This window comes from Aotus nancymaae, unplaced genomic scaffold (assembly GCF_030222135.1).
Source record: "Aotus nancymaae isolate 86718 unplaced genomic scaffold, 86718_ANA_hifiasm-v0.15.2.pri h1tg000058l, whole genome shotgun sequence".
Classification (NCBI taxonomy): domain Eukaryota; kingdom Metazoa; phylum Chordata; class Mammalia; order Primates; family Aotidae; genus Aotus; species Aotus nancymaae.
In genome coordinates, this window is record NW_026988472.1 from 28,230,242 (window position 1) to 28,249,058 (window position 18,817).

An 18,817-nucleotide genomic window follows, 5' to 3' on the forward strand; every position below is an offset into this window, starting at 1 on the left:
AATCCTACATAACCAAGGTTTGAAAGAATCATTTTTGGATGATTGTTGCATAGAAATGATTTAATATTAAAGATATCAAATGTGTTATTTTTTATGTACCAAATGTTTAATTGGCATTTCCTTATCTTAAAACATTAATTTTAATTGAATTTACTTGTTGAGTCATTTAGGCCAGACATGGTGGCTCATGCCTGTAATCCCAGCACTTTGGGAAGTCGAGATGGGCAGATCACATGAGGCCAGGAGTTCAAGACTAGCCTGGCCAACGTGGCAAAACCCCATCTCTACTAAAAATACAAAAATTAGCCAGGTGTGATGGCGCATGCCTGTAATCCTAGCTACTTGGGTGACTGAGGCACGAGAATCACTTGAACCGCAGCAGGTGGAGGTTGCAGTGAGCCAAGATCACGCCACTGCACTCCACTCTAGGCAACAGAGTGAGACCCTGTCATTTATTCATTAATTCATAAATAGTCATTGAATGTAGATTAACTTTCTGCCTCATTCCTAATATTTTAATCATTTTTGCCTTAAGCAACTCAAGGTAGATTGATCACGAAAATGCATAGAATAGTGGAGAATGCCTTATTTTTTAAGAAAATTTCCAGAGTATAAAATTTAACATCTCATCAGACTTATTTTTAATTAAGGAAAGTATAAATTCTATCTAAATAATACTACCTGGCCTAATTACTTAAATTTTGGTTGAATCGTTTTCTACATATATTAAGCTCAGTACAGAGTGGGTTTTTTTTGTTTGTTTGTTTTCTTTTTGAGATGGAGACTCACTCAACATGTCGCCCAGGCTGGAATTGCAGTGACACAATCTCAGCTCACTGCAACCTCTACCTCCCGGGTTCAAGCCTTTCTCCTGTCTCGCCCTCTCAAGTAGCTGGGATTACAGGCGCCCACCACCATGCCCGGCTAATTTTTGTGTTTTTAGTAGAGACAGGGTTTCACCATGTGAGGCTGGTCTTGAACTCTTGACCTCAAGTGACTTGGCCTCCCAAAGTGCTGGGATTGCAGGTGTGAGCCACTGCACCTGGCCAAAAAATAGTCTATTGATTTCTAAAAATGGTACAAAGAAGAATCTTAGTGGATGACTGCCAAGTGCCAGATTTGGTACTTTGGCAGCATTATGTGCAGTTTCATATTGAAAGTCACTGAGGTGTATATTTATCATTGATCAGTTTAGTCTTCTGGGGTCATAAAATTTGTCTTTAGACTTGATTTTGCCTGAATGTCTTCGAAAGAAGTATCACCAGACAAACTTTAGTTAATTGATTCAAGAAGCTGTCTTGGAGGAATTGCCCTATCTAAGGGAGTGCATTAGCAAGTTTTTATCCTGGAAACAGGACCAACTTGATTAGAAATGGTGGAAAACATGTCCACCATGAGCCATCCATCAGCATAAACTCTCTATCGGTATGGTGTATTAGTCTGTTTTCATGCTGCTGATAAAGACATATCCAAGACTGGGCAATTTACAAAAGCAGAGGTTTATTGGACTTACTTACAGTTCTCATGGCTGGGGAGGCCTCACAATTATCATGGAAGGCAAGGAGGAGCAAGTCACATCTTACATGATTGGTGGCAGGCAAAGAGAGCTTGTTCAGGAAAACTCTCCCTTGTAATAACCATCAGATCTTGTGAGACTTACTTACTATTGCAAGAACAGCACAGGAAAGACCTGCCCCCATGATTCAATTACTTCTCACCACACATGGGAATTCACGATGAGATTTGGGTGGAGACACAGCCAAACTATATCATGTGCTCTGAGGGACCCACCATAAATAACAAAGACACTGCTATTTACTCAGGAAATTTCAAGGTTTTGATCCAGGGACAAAGCCAGACCTCTCTTTGGGCAAGGCAAATTCTTTTCTATGCAATAGTTAAAGCAGTGCTTAGAAGGAAATTAATAGCTTTAAATGCTCATGTAAGACAGGAATATCTAAAATAAATGATCTAAAATTCTACCTTAAGAAACTAGAAAAGAACAAAGTAAAAACAAATTAGAAGAAAGGTAAGATAAGTCAGTGAGATAGAAAACAGAAAAAGTTAACACAGCAAGAGTTTGATCTTTGAAAAGGTAAAATCAATAAACTTCAACATAGACTGATCTATAAAAAAAGAGAACACAAATTACCACAATCAAAAATGAAAGATGGGTTATCCATTACAATGATAATAAGGGAAAGTGATGGACATCTTTATGCCAGTAAGCTTGCCCCCTTAGATAAAGTGGACAAATTTCCTGAACAATATAATCTACCCAAACTGAAAACAACATGAAAAAGTAAATATTTATATACATATAAAGGAAACTGAATCTACTATCAAAATTTTCCCCACAAAGAAAACTCCAGATCCAGATGGATTCACTGGTGGGTAAATTCTACCACATATTTAAGAAAGAAAGAAAAATATTACCAATCTTACACAAACTCTGAGAAAATACAGGAGGGAATGCTTCCCATATTTCTGTTTTGTTTTTTCATTTTCTTTTCATGTTGCTGAGAGGAAGTTGTAGAGATTTTCAGTATACCTCCTACCCCCACAAATTCAAAGCCCCCCTCCATTATCAGCATCCTACACCAGAGTGGTACGTTTGTTACCATTGATGAACTTATATTGAGACCTCAAAATCACTCAAAGTCTATAGTTTACATTAGGGTTCACTGTTGTTGTACCCCATCTTTTTTTATGGAGCTAGCAGAACTCTGATTCCAAAACCTGGTAAAGTTATGTATCCGCCCCTCATGAACATAAAAACACATAATTCTGTTTTCTATCTCATTTACTTATATTCACAACATATTTAAAAAGAGGGTAATACATCATGACCAAGTTGAGTTTGGCTTAGTAATGTAAGCATTAAAAAACCAACCAGTGTAATTCACCATATTAAAAGGGAGAAAAAGCATATGATCGCTTTACCAGATACAGGAAAAACGTTTGACAAAATTCAACAGCCATTCCTAATAGACAAAAACTTTTTTAACAAATTAAGAATAGAAGGGAACTCTTTCAGTCTCATAAAGGGCATCTTTCAAAAACCTTTAGCTACCATTATTACTTAAATAATGCAATCCTGAAAGCACTAACATTGGGAACAAAGCAAGGATGTCTATTCTCACCACTTTTATTCAACATTGTACCTTACCATTGTTCTTAGCCCATGCAGTAAGAGGGAAAAAAACATAAATATTGGAAAAGAAGAAATAAAACATTATATATACTACAGATGACAATTATTTTTAAAATCCTAAGGGGACTGAAAAACTATTAGAACTAACGAATTTAACAAGGCCTCAGGATACAAGGTCAATATATAAACATATTTTTACAATATCAGTAAACAATTAGAAAATAAAATATAAAAGATAATTTCATTTACAATACCATCAAAAACCATTTAACACTTAGGAATAAATTTATCCAGAGATGTATACATTGAAAACTAAGAAGCATTGCCAAAAGATATTTAAGAAGACCTAAGTAAATGTAGTGATATACCATGTTCATAACTGAACCAATATTTTTGAGATACTTATTCTTACAAGATTGATATGTAGATACGGTATAATACCGATTATAACCCCATTAGGTGGTGGTACTTTTTAAATTAACAAACTGATTATCAAATTCATATGGAAATACAGAAAGTCCTAGGACATCCAAAATTATCTTGAAAAAGAACAACCAGAAGTCTTAGACTGGCTTGGTGCAATGGCTCACACCTGTAAATCTAGCATTTTGGGAGACTAAGTCAGGAGGATCACTTGAGCTCAGGAGTTTAAGAACAGCCTGGGCAACATAGTGAGACCTCATCTATAAAAAAATTTAAAAATTAGCCAGGCGTGGTAGTGCTCACCTATAGTCCTAGCTATTTTGGTGGCTGAGGCAGTAGTGTTGCTTGAGCACAGGATGTTTAGGCTGCAGTAAGCCGTAATTGTAGCACTATAATCTATCCTGGGTGACAGAGCAAGACCCTGTCTCAAGAAAAAAAAAAAAAGAAGTCTTAGACTAACCAACTTCAGGACTTAGTATAAAGCTACAATGACCACAGTGTGATATTGGTATAGGAATAAAGAAATAGATCATTGGAACAGAATAGAGAGCCCAGACGTACACCCCCCAGTCACACTGTCAGTTGATATTTGACAAAAGCACCAAAGCAGTCAATAGAGAAAGGAATGTTTTTTCAACAAGCAAAGCTGGAAGAACTGGATATCCATGTGGAAAAAACACACAGTTTGATCTATACCTCACCTCATACAAAAATATTTGAGATAGGTCATATACCTAAGTATAAAAGTTAAACTATAAAGCTTCCAAACAAAACAGTATCTTTGCAACTTAGGTATAAAGGTTTTTAGACAGATCACAGGAAGCAATAAAAAGAAAAACAATTGATAAATTAGTCTTCACTAAAGTGCAGCACTTCTGCTCATCAAGTGACACTATTAAGAAAATGAAAAGGCAAACCACAGACTGGGAGAAAATATTTGTAAAATATGTATCTGATAAAGGATGGTATCCAGAATATATAAAGAATTTCTACAACACAATAATAAAAATACAAAGAACTCAATAAAAAAGGGTAAAACACTTGAACAGACGCTTGACAAAGGAATATATATAAGACCATGAAAAAAGAAATTTTCCTGGGGTAATGAGATGGATCTGCTGCCAGGATCCTATATAGTCAGATTGTGGTTTTCTAGCAATGGTGTTATTAGTGTTAATATGTCATTCTGAGGCTGGCGTGATGGCTCATGCCTGTAATCTCAGCCCTTTGTGAGGCCCATGTGAGAGGATCACTTGAGATCAGGAGTTCAAGACCAGCTTGGCCAACATGGTGAAACCCCATGTCTACTAAAGATACAAAAATTAGCTGGGCCTAGTGGTGTGTACCTGTAATCCCAGTTACTTGGGAGGCTGTGGCACAAGAGTCACTTGAACCTGGGAGGCAGAGGTTGCAGTGAGTCGAAATCACACCACTGCACTCCAACCTGGGTGACAAAGCGAGATGCTGTTTCAAAAAAAAAAAAAAAAAGTCTTTTTGCCTTCTGTCTTTGGGACCAACACCATGTATTTGAGGTGGGAGGTTCCTATTTGGTATCCTCCTCGGCTGGGAATTGAGCAAGGCTTGCATTAATATTCCATGACGTGGTTTCATTAATATCAAGCTTCACTAGCTCTCTACAAGTGCCTTTACACTAAAAAGACTTTGTTTGTTTTTGTTTTGAGACAGGGTCTCGCTCTGTTGCCCAGGCTGGAGTGCAGTGGCCTGATCATAGCTCATTGCAGCCTCGACCCCCCAGGCTCAAGCCATCCTCCTGCCTCAGCCACCTGAGTAGCTGGCACTACAGATGCACACTACCACACCTGGCTAATTTTTGTATTTTTTGTGCAGACAGGGTTTTGCCATGTTACCCAGGCTGGTCTTGAACTCCTGGGCTGAAGCGATTTTGCTGCCTCAGCCTCCCAGAGTGCTGCGATTACAGGCATAAGCCATGGTTCCTGGCCTACAAGACTCTTTTCTATGGCTCATTTAACTCAAATACAGTTTGCTAAAACTGATAGTCCCTTAGAGTTAGTTGTAATGGGATTTTGGTTACAATTTCTTAAATAGGTATCGAATGCTCAATGCGTAGCTTGATGATTTAGATAGATGCTTGGATGTTACAAAGGGAAAACACGACTCCTACCCCAAGCAGTTTATACTCTACATCTGTACACTTTTAATAACAAGTAGACTAGGAAGCCATCTAAAACAGTAATCTTCACTATAAATGAATTTCTATTTTAGAAATTTAGTAGTTGTAATTCTATAATAATATATATTGTTGGTGAAAGTATAAATGGTTCTGTTATATGCCAAATCGTCTTTAACTTGTTTTTTATCTTTTTCTGTTAAAACTTAGAAACAGTAGAACTTGATTAAATTCTATAATTTTTTGGTAAGCCTTTTCATCACAGATTTATAGAAGCTATTCAGTTGTCTCCATAAAATCAAATTTGTTTTCCATTAAGCACTTGCAGATTCTCATTTTGTATTTGAAACAAAATCAGCCCTTTCTAAAAGTACATATAATTTAGCACAGATTGGTTTGCAGTACCACTCAAATAAAAAAATTCACCAGTAAGACACAAGTTACTGGTAGAATAGGTTTACTGGTTTGAATAAAATGCCTTGGAGTTATTACAGATATATACCAGAAATACTATATGTGGAATATAGTTTATCTGAATAGCAAGTGTGATAATTATAGAGAAAGAATGTGAAGGAGATAGAAAGAAAGAGACAGAGGAACAAGCCTTTTTGGAATGGACTTTGTAGTTAAGCAATACAGTGTGTACGTGCACTCTTCAGTGGGCTTAGAGAGTCTCCCAACCCTTCCTAGTAACTCAAACAGTGGCAGATTGGACTTTGTAGTTAAACAATACAATGTGTATGTGTGCTCTTCAGTGGGCTTAGAAAGTCTCGCCAACCCTCATCACAGTAACTTGTACAGTGGCAAGCACACTGACCTTGATGTCCCACGATCTGAGCACTGGTCCCGATCATCTTGGCCTCCTGACCTTGTTCAAACTCAAGCTGAGCACCACAGAGGGAAAATCCAGCCAAATACTCCAAAAGCTGTAAGAGTTAGTGAGATAAGGTATGTGACTCTATAGAAGTACTTTGCAAATCTGAAAAACAGAACTTTACCTTATTCTTTGGAGCCTAAGAAGGCATTCACTCTGCTTTTGTTTACTCTGATGGTGGAGTGTTTAAGTACCTGAGCACCCTGCTTTGAATTCTGGAGCAGTGGTTTCCAAAGACGAGTTGTACTGTGGGCTCAGAATTGATGAGAAAACGCAAGATCTTCCTTTGGTTCCTAAGGGCAAATAATGTAAATGCTGCCATTTTTCATTTTTAACACAAAGGGTTGCTTACTGACAACCTATACATTTATAGAAACAATCTTCTAGCAAGATACTAGGATGCCTATAGTTCTTGTCTGTGTTTCAAAGTGTCTACTGGGCTTCTGCACACATAGGTAATTGAAATTCATGAAATGATTTGGGAGCACATGGTTGTCAGTACATAATATTATATCGAGTTCTGATTTTTCAAGTACTGCTATTTTTTTTAAATATCCACCAGACATGGTGGCTCCTGCCTATAATACCAACACTTTGGGAGGCTGAGGTGGGAGGATCACTTGAGGCCAGGAGTTTGAGACCAGTCTGGGCAACATAGTGAGACCCTATCTCTACAAAAAATAGCTGGGCATGGTGTTGGCATGCACCTGTAGTCTTGGCTGCTTGGGAGGCTGAGGCAGGAGGGATCACTTGAGTCCAGGAGATCAAGGCTGCAGTGAGCCATGATTGTGCCACAGTACTCCAGTCTAGACAGCAGAGCAAGACACTATCTCAAAAAAAAAAAAAAAACCTGTCATTTTCATCACATTTCATCATTATAATAACCTCACTATATGGATAGTGCCCATAATGTTTAAATTAATGCCTAATCAGATAATTGCTAAAGTATAATTTCCCAAACTTTGCTTTCACATTGACATTTATTTGCTATCACTGAGCTGTACCCCTAATCTACTAAAAAGTAGAAAACAGTGAAATGGGGCATTTGTTCTAAGTAATGGGAGAAGGTGTAATTTGAGAAGATGGAAAAAGTTGTAAGAACCATTGCTCTGTATAGGTTGTAAAAGCAGTATTAAATATAGCACCTGCCCTTGCTAAAGGTAACATGCAGTAATAGGAAGGGTAAATGCACTCAGCTGTGTGGTTGCATGAAAGATCTTGTGAGCCTGTTCACTCTTGCAGTTGAAAGACTGGATCACTTCTTTCTGGCTTTGCTTCTTCTTACACAGACTCCTCAGACCCCTGCACAATTGAGAGAAAAGCCCGAAGAATTAGCGTGACCTCCAAAGTACAGGCAGACATCCATGACACCCAGGCAGCAGCTGCAGATGGTTTGTACTTGTGTGTCCAGAATTTGTGCAGACCAAAGACACATGTTAATCCATGTAGAATTATAATAAAACCATACCTTTATTTTTTGCTTTAGAAAATTACCTATACTGGGTTGGGCGTGGTGGCTCATGCCTGTAATCCCAGCACTTTGAGAGGCCAAGGTGGATGGATCATGAGGTCAGGAGATCGAGACCATCCTGGCTAACATGGTGAAACCCCATCACTACTAAAAATACAAAAAATTAGCCATGTGTGGTGGCAAGCGCCTGTAGTCCCAGCTACTCGGGAGGCTGAGGCAGGATAATCACATGAACCTGAGAGGCGGAGGTTGCAGTGAGCCGAGATCGTACCACTGCACTCCAGCCTGGGCAACAAGAGTGAGACTCAGTCTCAAAAACAAAAAAAATTTACCTATACTGAGTTTCTAAGGCTGTGCCATGCAATAGAAATACAATGCAAGCCACATATATAATTTAAAATTTTCTAGTAGCAAAGATGAAATTAATTTTAATATATTTTATATAATACAGTATATACAAAATATTTCAATGAAATCAATATAAAACTTTCAGTGAGATGTTTTACATCATTTTATTATTATACTAAGTCTTTGGAATCTGGTGTATATTTTACACTTATAGCAACATTGAGTTTTAGAGCATGTCTATTAAAAACCAACAGCAGTAAGATATGATTTTTTTTAAGTGTTAGGTTTTTGGGCACATTGTTTTTTTAAAAGGGAAAGACAAAAGAGGTCCTTTTCTGAAAATGGCATAGTAAACATTTTTCCTCTAACAGAAGGCTTTAACAGCATGCTTTTTATTCCTCCATATGAGACAAAAAAGAAAACTGTATTAAATCTACATGTTTTGGAGTCATGAGCCAGAAGACACAGGTGGCTGATAATGGCAGTTAAAAAGCAAGAGTTGAAGCAAGAGAAACAAGCCCATCTCCTATTTATATCATAGGAAGCGGCTGTTATATTATAAGGCTAAGATCAACTTCCTGATTGAGGCTGAGCATTATCATAGCTTGGAGTAAGGTTCAGGGTCTAAAATTCAGTTCTCTTTACCTCTTGGGGGATATTATGCCATTTGTCATATAAGGCAAATTGATAAACTAGAAGTCAGCTTGTTAATTTCCAGTGGAAGATATGCCTAGTCCAAAATAGGAACTGACAAAGCTTCTCTAGATCTGTTTCTTTTGTTACCTATTTAAAAAGGTATTGCTTACCTCGTTTCCAGTTCATAGTGACCATTTCCAGTTATCCCAGATGCCAGGGTGAATTCCATCTGGAGATCTTTAGTCTCCTATTCATTGACCTCAGTCTCAATAGGGACTGTTTCCTAAAAGGCAGAATTTACAGGTTAACTCTAGATGCAGAGAGCTTTTTTGAGCACAAAGCCAGAGGGAATGAGGACCTAAGAGAAATATAAGTTTGGCTTTCTTTATAAAATCCTGGGGACCAACATAAGGTTGCCAGGTATGGGCATTTCAAAAACCTGATATATGAAGGATTTTTAATGCCAAAAATGTAGGATAGAATATGAGAATAAAAGTCTCTCATATTGAATGAATTTAGCTGTATGAAAAACGAACTGTAGAATCTCTTTTCACTGTTTTGGGGAAAACTTTGTTATGAACTGCCACTGCTGTTTATGAACCAATAATATAAAATACATGTATATTGTAGAGCTTAAGTTGTCATGGAAGAAGGCACACATTTAGTCAGATGTTTAATATAGTGTGGATAGTAAGGAAAAGTCAAGGTGGGCTGAAGTCAGGGAGAACTTACAGAGGTGACAGAATTTAACATGCTATAGAACATTTCTCTTTTTTTTTCATTTGGCTGGAATAAAGCATAACTATCTACTATTTATGGGTAATGAACTAGGAAGGCAGTCTATTCTGGACATATATGTATCTTCTTATAGCCAAAAAAAAGGTAATTAGAACAAAGTAAAAAATAAACTTTCTGTTCAACTATGCATTTCTAGTAGATATGTTTACTAATTGGTTTACATATTAAAGTATGCAATCACCTCCCTTGCTTTTTGTGGTATTTTTCTTTTTAGTTGGGATTATACTTGGAAAAAGGTTAATCTATTTACTTTCCCCCTCCCTCTCCTCCTTAATCCTAACCTCCCTCAGAGCATCTAACTGGCTCCATACAAAGTCCTCGGACACAACCTCGAGATGAAGACTATGAAGGGGCTCCATGGAATTGTGATAGCTGCACCTTTCTTAACCACCCAGCACTAAATCGCTGTGAGCAGTGTGAGATGCCACGGTACACCTGAATTCAGAAAAGTCTGCACCAGGTTGAAAGTGAAACTGAGCACCACCAGAAGAAAAGGAAACCTCGGGACTCTATTCATCCACCCAGCCTTTCATTTTCAGTTGCACAGCGGGGAGGAGGAATGGCACTGTGGTCATTGTGCTCGTGAAAGGAAAAATAGGGAGGTTTTTTTTCTCCTTTCTTAACTCACTACAGAGTGAGAGATAGAAAGGGATACTTGAAACTGGGAATGGATTCACTGCTGAAAGAATGTACACACAGAAGTCAAGAGGTCTTCTGTGGAATCCCAATTGTTAAAGTTACTGCTGAGTGGCCCTTATTATTTTTTAAACTAGAACTTTGAATCATGGTATGAAATATTACAGTTTATGCAAACTGTGAATTCCCAGAGCAGACTTACCTGGTCACCGCTCTCTGGAAAACCAAGGCTCCCCGTGCTTCTTCCCATTGCTTCCTGCTAAAGAGGACAATGGGAAAAAGCACCTAGAATATTTTTTTTGGGCAAATTAATAAGGGTATTTGTAATTGCTGCTTTTTTCAGGGGTAATTTCCAACACACATACATGCACACAAACAAAATGTTTTAAAATGTGATTTGTAGCAGTCAGGAACTAGGCATATCATGCCTTTTGTTGAAAAGTACAATCAGAGGTGGTAAGATCCCTTTGGCTTGTACAGTGATTCATCAAGCTCTATCAACACTGGTAACTAAGACCTACTTATGCCACATAAGAGAAGCATTTTTTTAAGTTACTGCATGCTTTTATTAAGGCCATTGGTTTTCAAAATAACAAACAAGTCCTTGCAAAGTATGATTTTATAAATGATATTCTCGTAAAACTGCGCTTTGCCAGTAGCACAGTGAATGTATGCCAAACGCAAGTCCATTCCAAAATCCATTTGGAAATCTTGAGCTCAGCTGTGGTTCTTAAACTTTTGCAGTTCCATAGGGACTTTTGTTTCCCCCCCCCCTTCCAATTTGGTGATAAATTCATGATGTTTACAGCACAGATAAAACTTTGTGCCATAATCCTAATTTAGCTGAGAAGAAATCAACATTAACTGTTGAATAAAGACTTACTTGCACTTATGTTAATAAACCAATGTGAGGGGAATTACAATTGGCCAATAACAAAGTTGCACACTGCATTATTTGTGAAGCAAGAGAAAGATGGTCAAAAATTATTCAGAGAAAGGTGAATATAGAGGACTTTGAAACAAAGAACTTTTAAACTTTAACATAACTGTATCTAGAGGTCAGTTGAGTTTGTACAGGCAGTTCAGGTAATTTTAAAGCACTCCTTATTTGTGAAACAGAACTTCAGGGTATGGATAAGTGAAGAGATATAAAATCATGTGACTCACCAGGGTGCATCACTGGAAACTTAATAATAGCACATTTAGTTGAGGTCTCTGCCATTGTTGGAGTTCCTTAGCTCAGAATTGGAGTTTTGGAATCTCCCCTCATTTTGGTGAGTATAAACAGCAATAAAGTTAGTGGGTTCTCCCATCCTAAAGGATTTTACCTGAGGATATCATCTTAGGAATATCCATCCACTCTCCCATCAGGTTCCTACCCCAACCCCCATACACACACACACCCTTCTAACTTAGCAGTAATCTCTGGCAGACCTGGAAAAACAAGCTGCTCTTAATAGCATAATGAAACCAAAGGCATAATAATTCATCATAGTTTTCCATCAGAATCATAATTTCACACACTGCCTACTGCTTTGAAAACATTTTTTCATATGTGAAAAGTTCCCCAGAATATATCCACTTGTCTCCCAAAGGAAGCGTGGTAATTACACTGATAAAACATCTCTCATAAAACAACTGTGGCAAAACTGTGAAAATAACGGTGAGAAAGCAGATGGGCTTAAAAGCATGGTCCCCAAAACAACGTTCTTTAAAGGTTTTTGTAACACTGGTCTCTGTCTCAATAACAGTCTAGCCGTCCTACTGTTCTGTAATATGCCTTTGCCTTTGTATGGTTTATATCTCTTTAGTGATGGTCGACCCCACTTGGTTTTAAGTTACAATTTAGGGGAAAAATATATATATATACTGCTTGGTGTCCTAGCTAAAAGGTTTACCAGTATTCATAGTGATATGCTGAAGTGGAAGCAATTAACTTGGCAGTTGTCAGTTCAGAATGAAAGTAGCATGTCTGAAAACAGTCTGATGCTTTATAAAACCATGTAGATGACTTTAAAACTATTGCATGAAAATACATCAAGGTTAATAAGCTGTTATACAGTAGATGCATGGTTTCAATCCTTTGGTGATATATCTAGTCAATCATTGTTTTCACCTGCCAGGAAAAGAGAGCAGACAGTCTATTTGATAGGTGTAAAGGGTGGGGTATGCGGTATCAGATCGATTTTAAGGAAGTTTTATACATGTTTTTAATTGTGCACAACTTTCATATGCCAACATAGGCAAAATGACTTGACACTGATAAATTTGATATATTTAACTGTGTCTCCCGTATGTAGACTGCTTTTTGCCTATGACCAGTTTGAACAAGAATTCACCCAACTTTCAAGGTGCCTTTTCAAAAGGATCTTGTAGTCAGTTGGTATGTACAGACCATTGGCATGTAAGTAGTAGGGTATAAATTGGATGATGACTGGCTGCTGAGGTGCTTGTGCTCTTTGGATCAGCTGGTGCACTTCTTGTTTCTTGTAAGAGGTTTTCTTCTTTAAAATGACTAGTTTGATGTATCTGGTAACATACAGACCTGACTATACACTTTACATTATTTTGCTATTTTGTAAACTGGGATTTTAGAAAGCACGTTTGCCATTTTGTTAAAGTACATTGCCCCTTAAATTTTGGAGTCGTTTTTAAAAGTTTAAAATGGTAATAGGGGAGCCAGAAACTTTCTAAGCATTGTAAAATGTTTTGAATTGATACTTTGTTTGGAAGAGAGTAGAGGCAGGGAGTTTTAAAGAAACGAAGAAATGCATTGTAAAAATGTAGTTTTAGAGCAGATTAATAATGATGGTGGGGAAAGTGTTGCTAATTTGTTTATTTCCCTGGAAGAAATGGGAAGTGTGATAAGCAGTTTAATTTTTAAGGAGCTGGTCTCAATTTTAGTACTTTTTAATTATGCAGATAAATCAATGTTTCCTTAAATTTTGTCATTGCTTTGTCACAGTTATCTAGGGTTCATATCCAACCTTCTGTGGCAATTCAATTTTATATAGTCTTTTAAGAGGTAATTGTAATGTATTTCTGACAGTATAAGCAAAAAGAATATAAGGCATAGAAGAATTGTCCTTTAAAAATATCAATGATGTATCCTGGAATGTGAAGATGTCCCTTTATAGTTAAAAATTGAATTATTTTAATATTGTACCATTGTTAGACTTTGAATGAGTCCATGTTACCGTATGTGTCTGTATATCTATCTGTAGAGAAAGAAAAATGACAACTGAGATGTTACTTTTAAAAATGAGAATAAATTGGGCACTGTCTGTGTTGCACCACTACTGTATCTTTTTGAAAGAATTAACAGTATTTGCCTATTGTAAAAGTTAATTCTGATGACGTTTTCACATTCACCAGACTTTTTTTTCCTGTATTATTTGCATACCCAAATATTTAATAGAAGTAGATTTTGCATGGCTTGGGCATTCAGAGATTAATAGAATGATGACTCAATTTTAATTCTAAAGCCATGAAAAATTACCTTGAGACTGAACAATTCTGAATTATTTATGATACCCAATGTCCATGTTTCTTTCCCTACTGTAAAAGAATTGATCAGTTTCTTCATTAAAGCAGCAAAAAGTTATTAAATCTTGTAAATACCATGTCTCTTTTAGATTTCTGTGTATGCTGTGAATGAAATCATTTTGAGATGAAATTGTACAAAGGCATTTTAAAAGGCTCTGCATGCATCGTACCTCCAAACAGTACATATTCGCAAAGTCAAAGATTCCTGCAAAATAAATTAATAAACTAAAAGCAAGCACTACATTCTGCATCTTTTCTGTGTAGTTAGAAATTTACAGTATCAAATTAGTTTTAGTGTCAGCACTCATTTCTGGACTGAAATATGCTGTCTCACAAACATCATCATCACATTTGTCTTCCTTTATTAGAACAAGTAATGTTAGATTTGGGGTATTAAGTGGACATTACTCCAATTGGAACATTTGGTAAATTAATTATACATAAGCAGGTTTTATATAAAAGTTGGAATATGTTAAGAACTTCTTTTCGTTCCACTTTAAAATGTTATTTACAAAAGAATAAGTAGTTTTCTTTTTTTAAAAAAAGTCTTTGTCATATTTCAAAGGCAAATAATGCTCTGATGCTCATTTTGCTAGGGTCTGTAGTAAACCTTTACAACTTTTACACAGAAATTACCATGAATGAATTATAGTAGGTGACGTTTTCAGTGATTAAGCACATTTAAATTCAAAATCATTTCCAGGCTGGGCATGGTGGCTGATGCTTGTAATCCCAACACTTTCAGAGGTTGAGGTCAAAGGAAGGCTTGGGCCTGGAGTTCAAGACCAGTCTGAGCAACACAGTGAAACTCTTGTCTGTTCAAAAAATACACAAATTAGCTGGTCATGGTGGCATAGGCCTGTAGTCCCAGCTACTCATGAGGCTAAGGTGAGAGGATCACTTGAGCCTAGAGGTCAAGGCTGCAGTGAGCCATGGTTATGCCACTGCACTTCAGCCTGGGCAACAGAGCGAAACTATCTTGGAAAAAAAAAGTCGTTTCCACTACATTTTTTTAATACATGAAAAATTGCAAATATATGCAAGTAGAGATATAATGATCCCTCATTTATTACCCAGCTCCCAAAATTATCTATGGGTAAACATTCTTCTTTCATCTATAGTCTCATCCCACCTCCCCCTAGATTATTTTGAAACAAATCCTAGACATATCAATTCATTGGTAAATAAACTTTCAATATAAGCAAAGTACACTCGTTACAACTTATAAAATTAATAAACATTGAATATCCAGTGGTAATTTTCTCTAATAGTTTCATGGATTTTTTTTAACAAGCTTATCCAAATTAGGGTCTAAATAGAGTACATGAAGTTGATTATGTCTCTGAAGTCTTATATGCATTCTCACAGTCTCTGTCAGAAACCCAGTCATGTGTTAACTGGATTTTTTTTTTTTCGAGACAAGATCTCTGTCACCCAGGCTGGAGTGTAGTGGCATGATCATGGCTCACTGCAGCCTCAAACTCCTGGGCTCAAGTGATCCTCCTGCCTCAGCCTCCTGAGTAGCTGGGACCACAGGCACACACCACCATGTCCAGCTAATTTATTTTTTGTAGAGATGGGGCCTTGCTATGTTGCCCAGTCTTAGAACATTTTTATAAGGGACTCCCCTCATTTACTATTGAATTATCCTCCTATCACAGAATGTCAATTTTTAAGATAACTTTTTAAATAGTATGTGCAGCGTTTTATTCCCTTCCTCTTGTTTCCCACATCCTGGGTTGTCCCTTTTAAATGACTGATTTTGAAATAATAGAAAATTACTTCAAATCTGTTTGGTTTCCACAACAATGGTTCACTGTGGTGCTCATTTTCAGAGACATACCTGATTTTTTTTGTTTGTTTGTTTGTTTGTTTTTGAGACAGGGTTTTACTCTGTTACCTAGGCTGGAGTGCAGTGGCATGATTTGGCTCACTGCAGCCTCAAACTCCGAAGCTCAAATAATCCTCCCACCTCAGACTCCCAAGTAGCTGGGATTACAGACTTGTGTCACCATACCTGGCTAACTTTTGTATTTTTAGTAGAGATGAGGTTTTGTCATATTGCCCAGGCTAGTGTCAAACTCATGAGCTCAAGCCATCTGCTCGCCTCAGCCTCCCAAAGTGCTGGAATTGTAGGTGTGAGCCACTGTACCTGGCCCGTAATTAGTCTTTAATCCCACTATCAATCAGTATAATGATTTCAGGTATTGCCAGCTCAGTTTTCCACACAGAAGACTGGAGTACTGTTGTATAGGAGATGTACAGTGTGTCTCCCACCTGCATTCCTCCAAAGACTTCCTGACTTGACTTTGTCCTCTTAGCCTTTTTTCTAGAACGTTGACCAGGTAATGTTTTATGATGGAGATTTCAAACAAACATATTAAGAAAATAAATGTTGGGGTCACCACCTGCGGGCATCTGTCCTGCAGACCCTGACTCAGGGATGGATGAATAACGTACACTCACACACGGAATACAGTGAATGAACGGGCTGGGGTGTCCAGGCCAGTCACTCGAAGGAGTTAATGGCAGCCAGCCTCTACTCCAGGGTTTTATTTAGCATATCAAAGGACAAGGGTCTTTAGATAAACAGCATTAGAGGATAATTAACTTCTGCAGAACCCATGAGTAGAAGGCAGTTAAGTACACTGGGATGATCAAAGGTTTTGCTAATGGAGGTGGGGGTAAACAAACGTATCTGAAAACCTTCTTTTACAATTTCTACTACTGTCCTAATGCCCTAGGGTAAGAGCTGGTTGCCTTCGACCCATTCGATCATTACAAGTTACGTAAACCTTTGGCCTTCCAAAAAGGTTTGTGGCTATTCCCTAAAGCTATCTCTAATGTTTTTCCTTTTTGCCACCACCCTGAGTGAACCCCCACAAATAAGTAAGATTTTGTTTTGCAAGTTCCTGATTCTCAGAGCAGTCAGACCGTCTCACTTGTCCTGCCTCTTGAATGTTGATGGGTGTGCTTTTGACCACCCTTGTGCGACATGACAGTGATAATGTGCAAGAAAAGTGGTGCCACCTAGCTGTCTGGAGTTTTGCATTGTGATGGGAACAAAATGCAATTTTGTTACTACATTCTATATTACTTTGTTTTCTTTTGACTTATTTTTGCATTTATTTATTCTTGGGGACTGAGGCAGTTTTCAGGCAATTCCATTCCCTTGATCAAGAACTGCTAACATTTACAGCGATTTCTAAATCCTATCCCCCAATTCTGTTTCCTTTTAAATCATTTAGTCTGATTTGGGTGTGCAAGATTAAAAAAGATCTTTATTTGGAAGGTATTTGGAGTTGGGGGAGGAGAAAATTGGGTGAGCATATTGAAATAGCTTGTATTTTCTATACACTTTGACAGTGAAGCAAATGGTCACATGTGGCAAGGAAGACTCTGATTTTAAGATTACGATTTGAGATTCTTTTCCCAAATTCCACTGGTGTAACTAACAAAAGCATTTTTAAGGACTGGAGAATAGGCTCTCGGGATCAGAAATTACAGGAAGCAGATGGGGATGTATGGAGGGCGGTAGCAACCAGTGTCAGCCAGCCCACGATTCCAGCAGTCAGTGAAAGCCAACCTGCAAAGCTAGTCTATGGGACTCCTCAAAAAAGCCCGTGAAGACCCTCAAACTCTGAGCAGCAGGCAAATGAGGAGGGATCTGTGTGCTGGACAGGAAGCATGTAGATTGCAGCATTTGCTTTCTGGCTCACTTGGGCACCACAGTTCACTACAGAAGGCATTTAATGGGAGTGGTTTGGCCACCTAGTTAAGGGGCATAAGGCACCAAGTAACTTCAAGCTGCCACAATGAACATAGAGGAAAAGCTTGCTTGGCCCCGCTAAGGATTCAAGGAAGCAGTTTTCAACCCCACGATAAATACTTAAAACAGCAACCACTGATGCCTGTTACTGAGTGGCTGAAATGCTTAGCAAAGTATTGAACTTTCCAATCTTTCTAATACTTTTAGTAATTTCCAACCAAGAAAAATAAGACTATGGTAGAAAAGTAGAAAAATTCTGGCTTTACTTTTTATAAAATATTAAAAGATATGAACAATGTGACCCACATGGTATTTTTAAAAATTCTTTAAAACTCAAATGTACATGAAGATGTAGCATTCTGAAAAAAGAATCTCATTCTACAGAAGAAAAAGAGAAAACCTTAATTTCTAAATTGAATTCCAAACAAAATTTACAACGATGTTGTATCTCTCAAAAAGGAAAAACAGATCAAACAAGGTTTCTTTCAAAGGAAAACTAATGTTTACTAAAACTCTAAAATACAAATACAGGTAGTGGACTTCAGAAAACTGAGTCAACAGCGATTCTAGAATTCAGAGGAAAGGGATACTGAGATGAAGAGCTGGCATATAGAAGAAATAAAGTGAATCTAGACTCAGGAGATGCAATCAAGAATACCAGAAAAAACAAACACAGCAGATAGGAGAGAAGCAACAAAGATAGAAGAAACATGGGGCAGGAGAATTGAAAACAATGTTACCTATGAAGGTCAAATAAAGGAACACAACTGTCTGATTTTCATATGCAAAATAGACAAAGTGAATATTATGATCAGTTTGGTAAAATCTACATATAATAAAACTTCATACCTCCCAAGAACCAACTGTTCTTTCAAACGTCCAAACATTTACCAAAAAAAAAAAAAATTTGCAAAAACCTCAATTTCTAAAACAGAATTACACAGGCCACATTTTTCTGATTGTAAGGTGTCAAATCTAAAAATAACTAAAATCAAGCCATGTGAAAATTAAAA

General features: G+C 37.4%; 1 protein-coding gene across 4 annotated transcripts in view; it reads left to right on the plus strand.

Annotated features, from left to right (window-relative positions):
- The window catches only part of TAB3 (TGF-beta activated kinase 1 (MAP3K7) binding protein 3), a 64,132-nt gene extending 49,856 nt beyond the window's left edge, over positions 1-14,276 (plus strand). For 3 of the 4 annotated variants that reach the window (XM_012448872.2, XM_012448873.3, XM_012448874.2), the window contains 2 exons: positions 7,890-7,991; positions 10,144-14,276. In XM_012448872.2, the coding sequence (XP_012304295.1) occupies positions 7,890-7,991; positions 10,144-10,292 (251 nt within the window). In that variant the 3' untranslated portion in view covers positions 10,293-14,276. The remainder of the gene's footprint in view (positions 1-7,889; positions 7,992-10,143) is intronic. The other variant, XM_064364435.1, reaches the window with a different exon arrangement.
- The last annotated feature ends 4,541 nt before the right edge of the window (positions 14,277-18,817 follow it).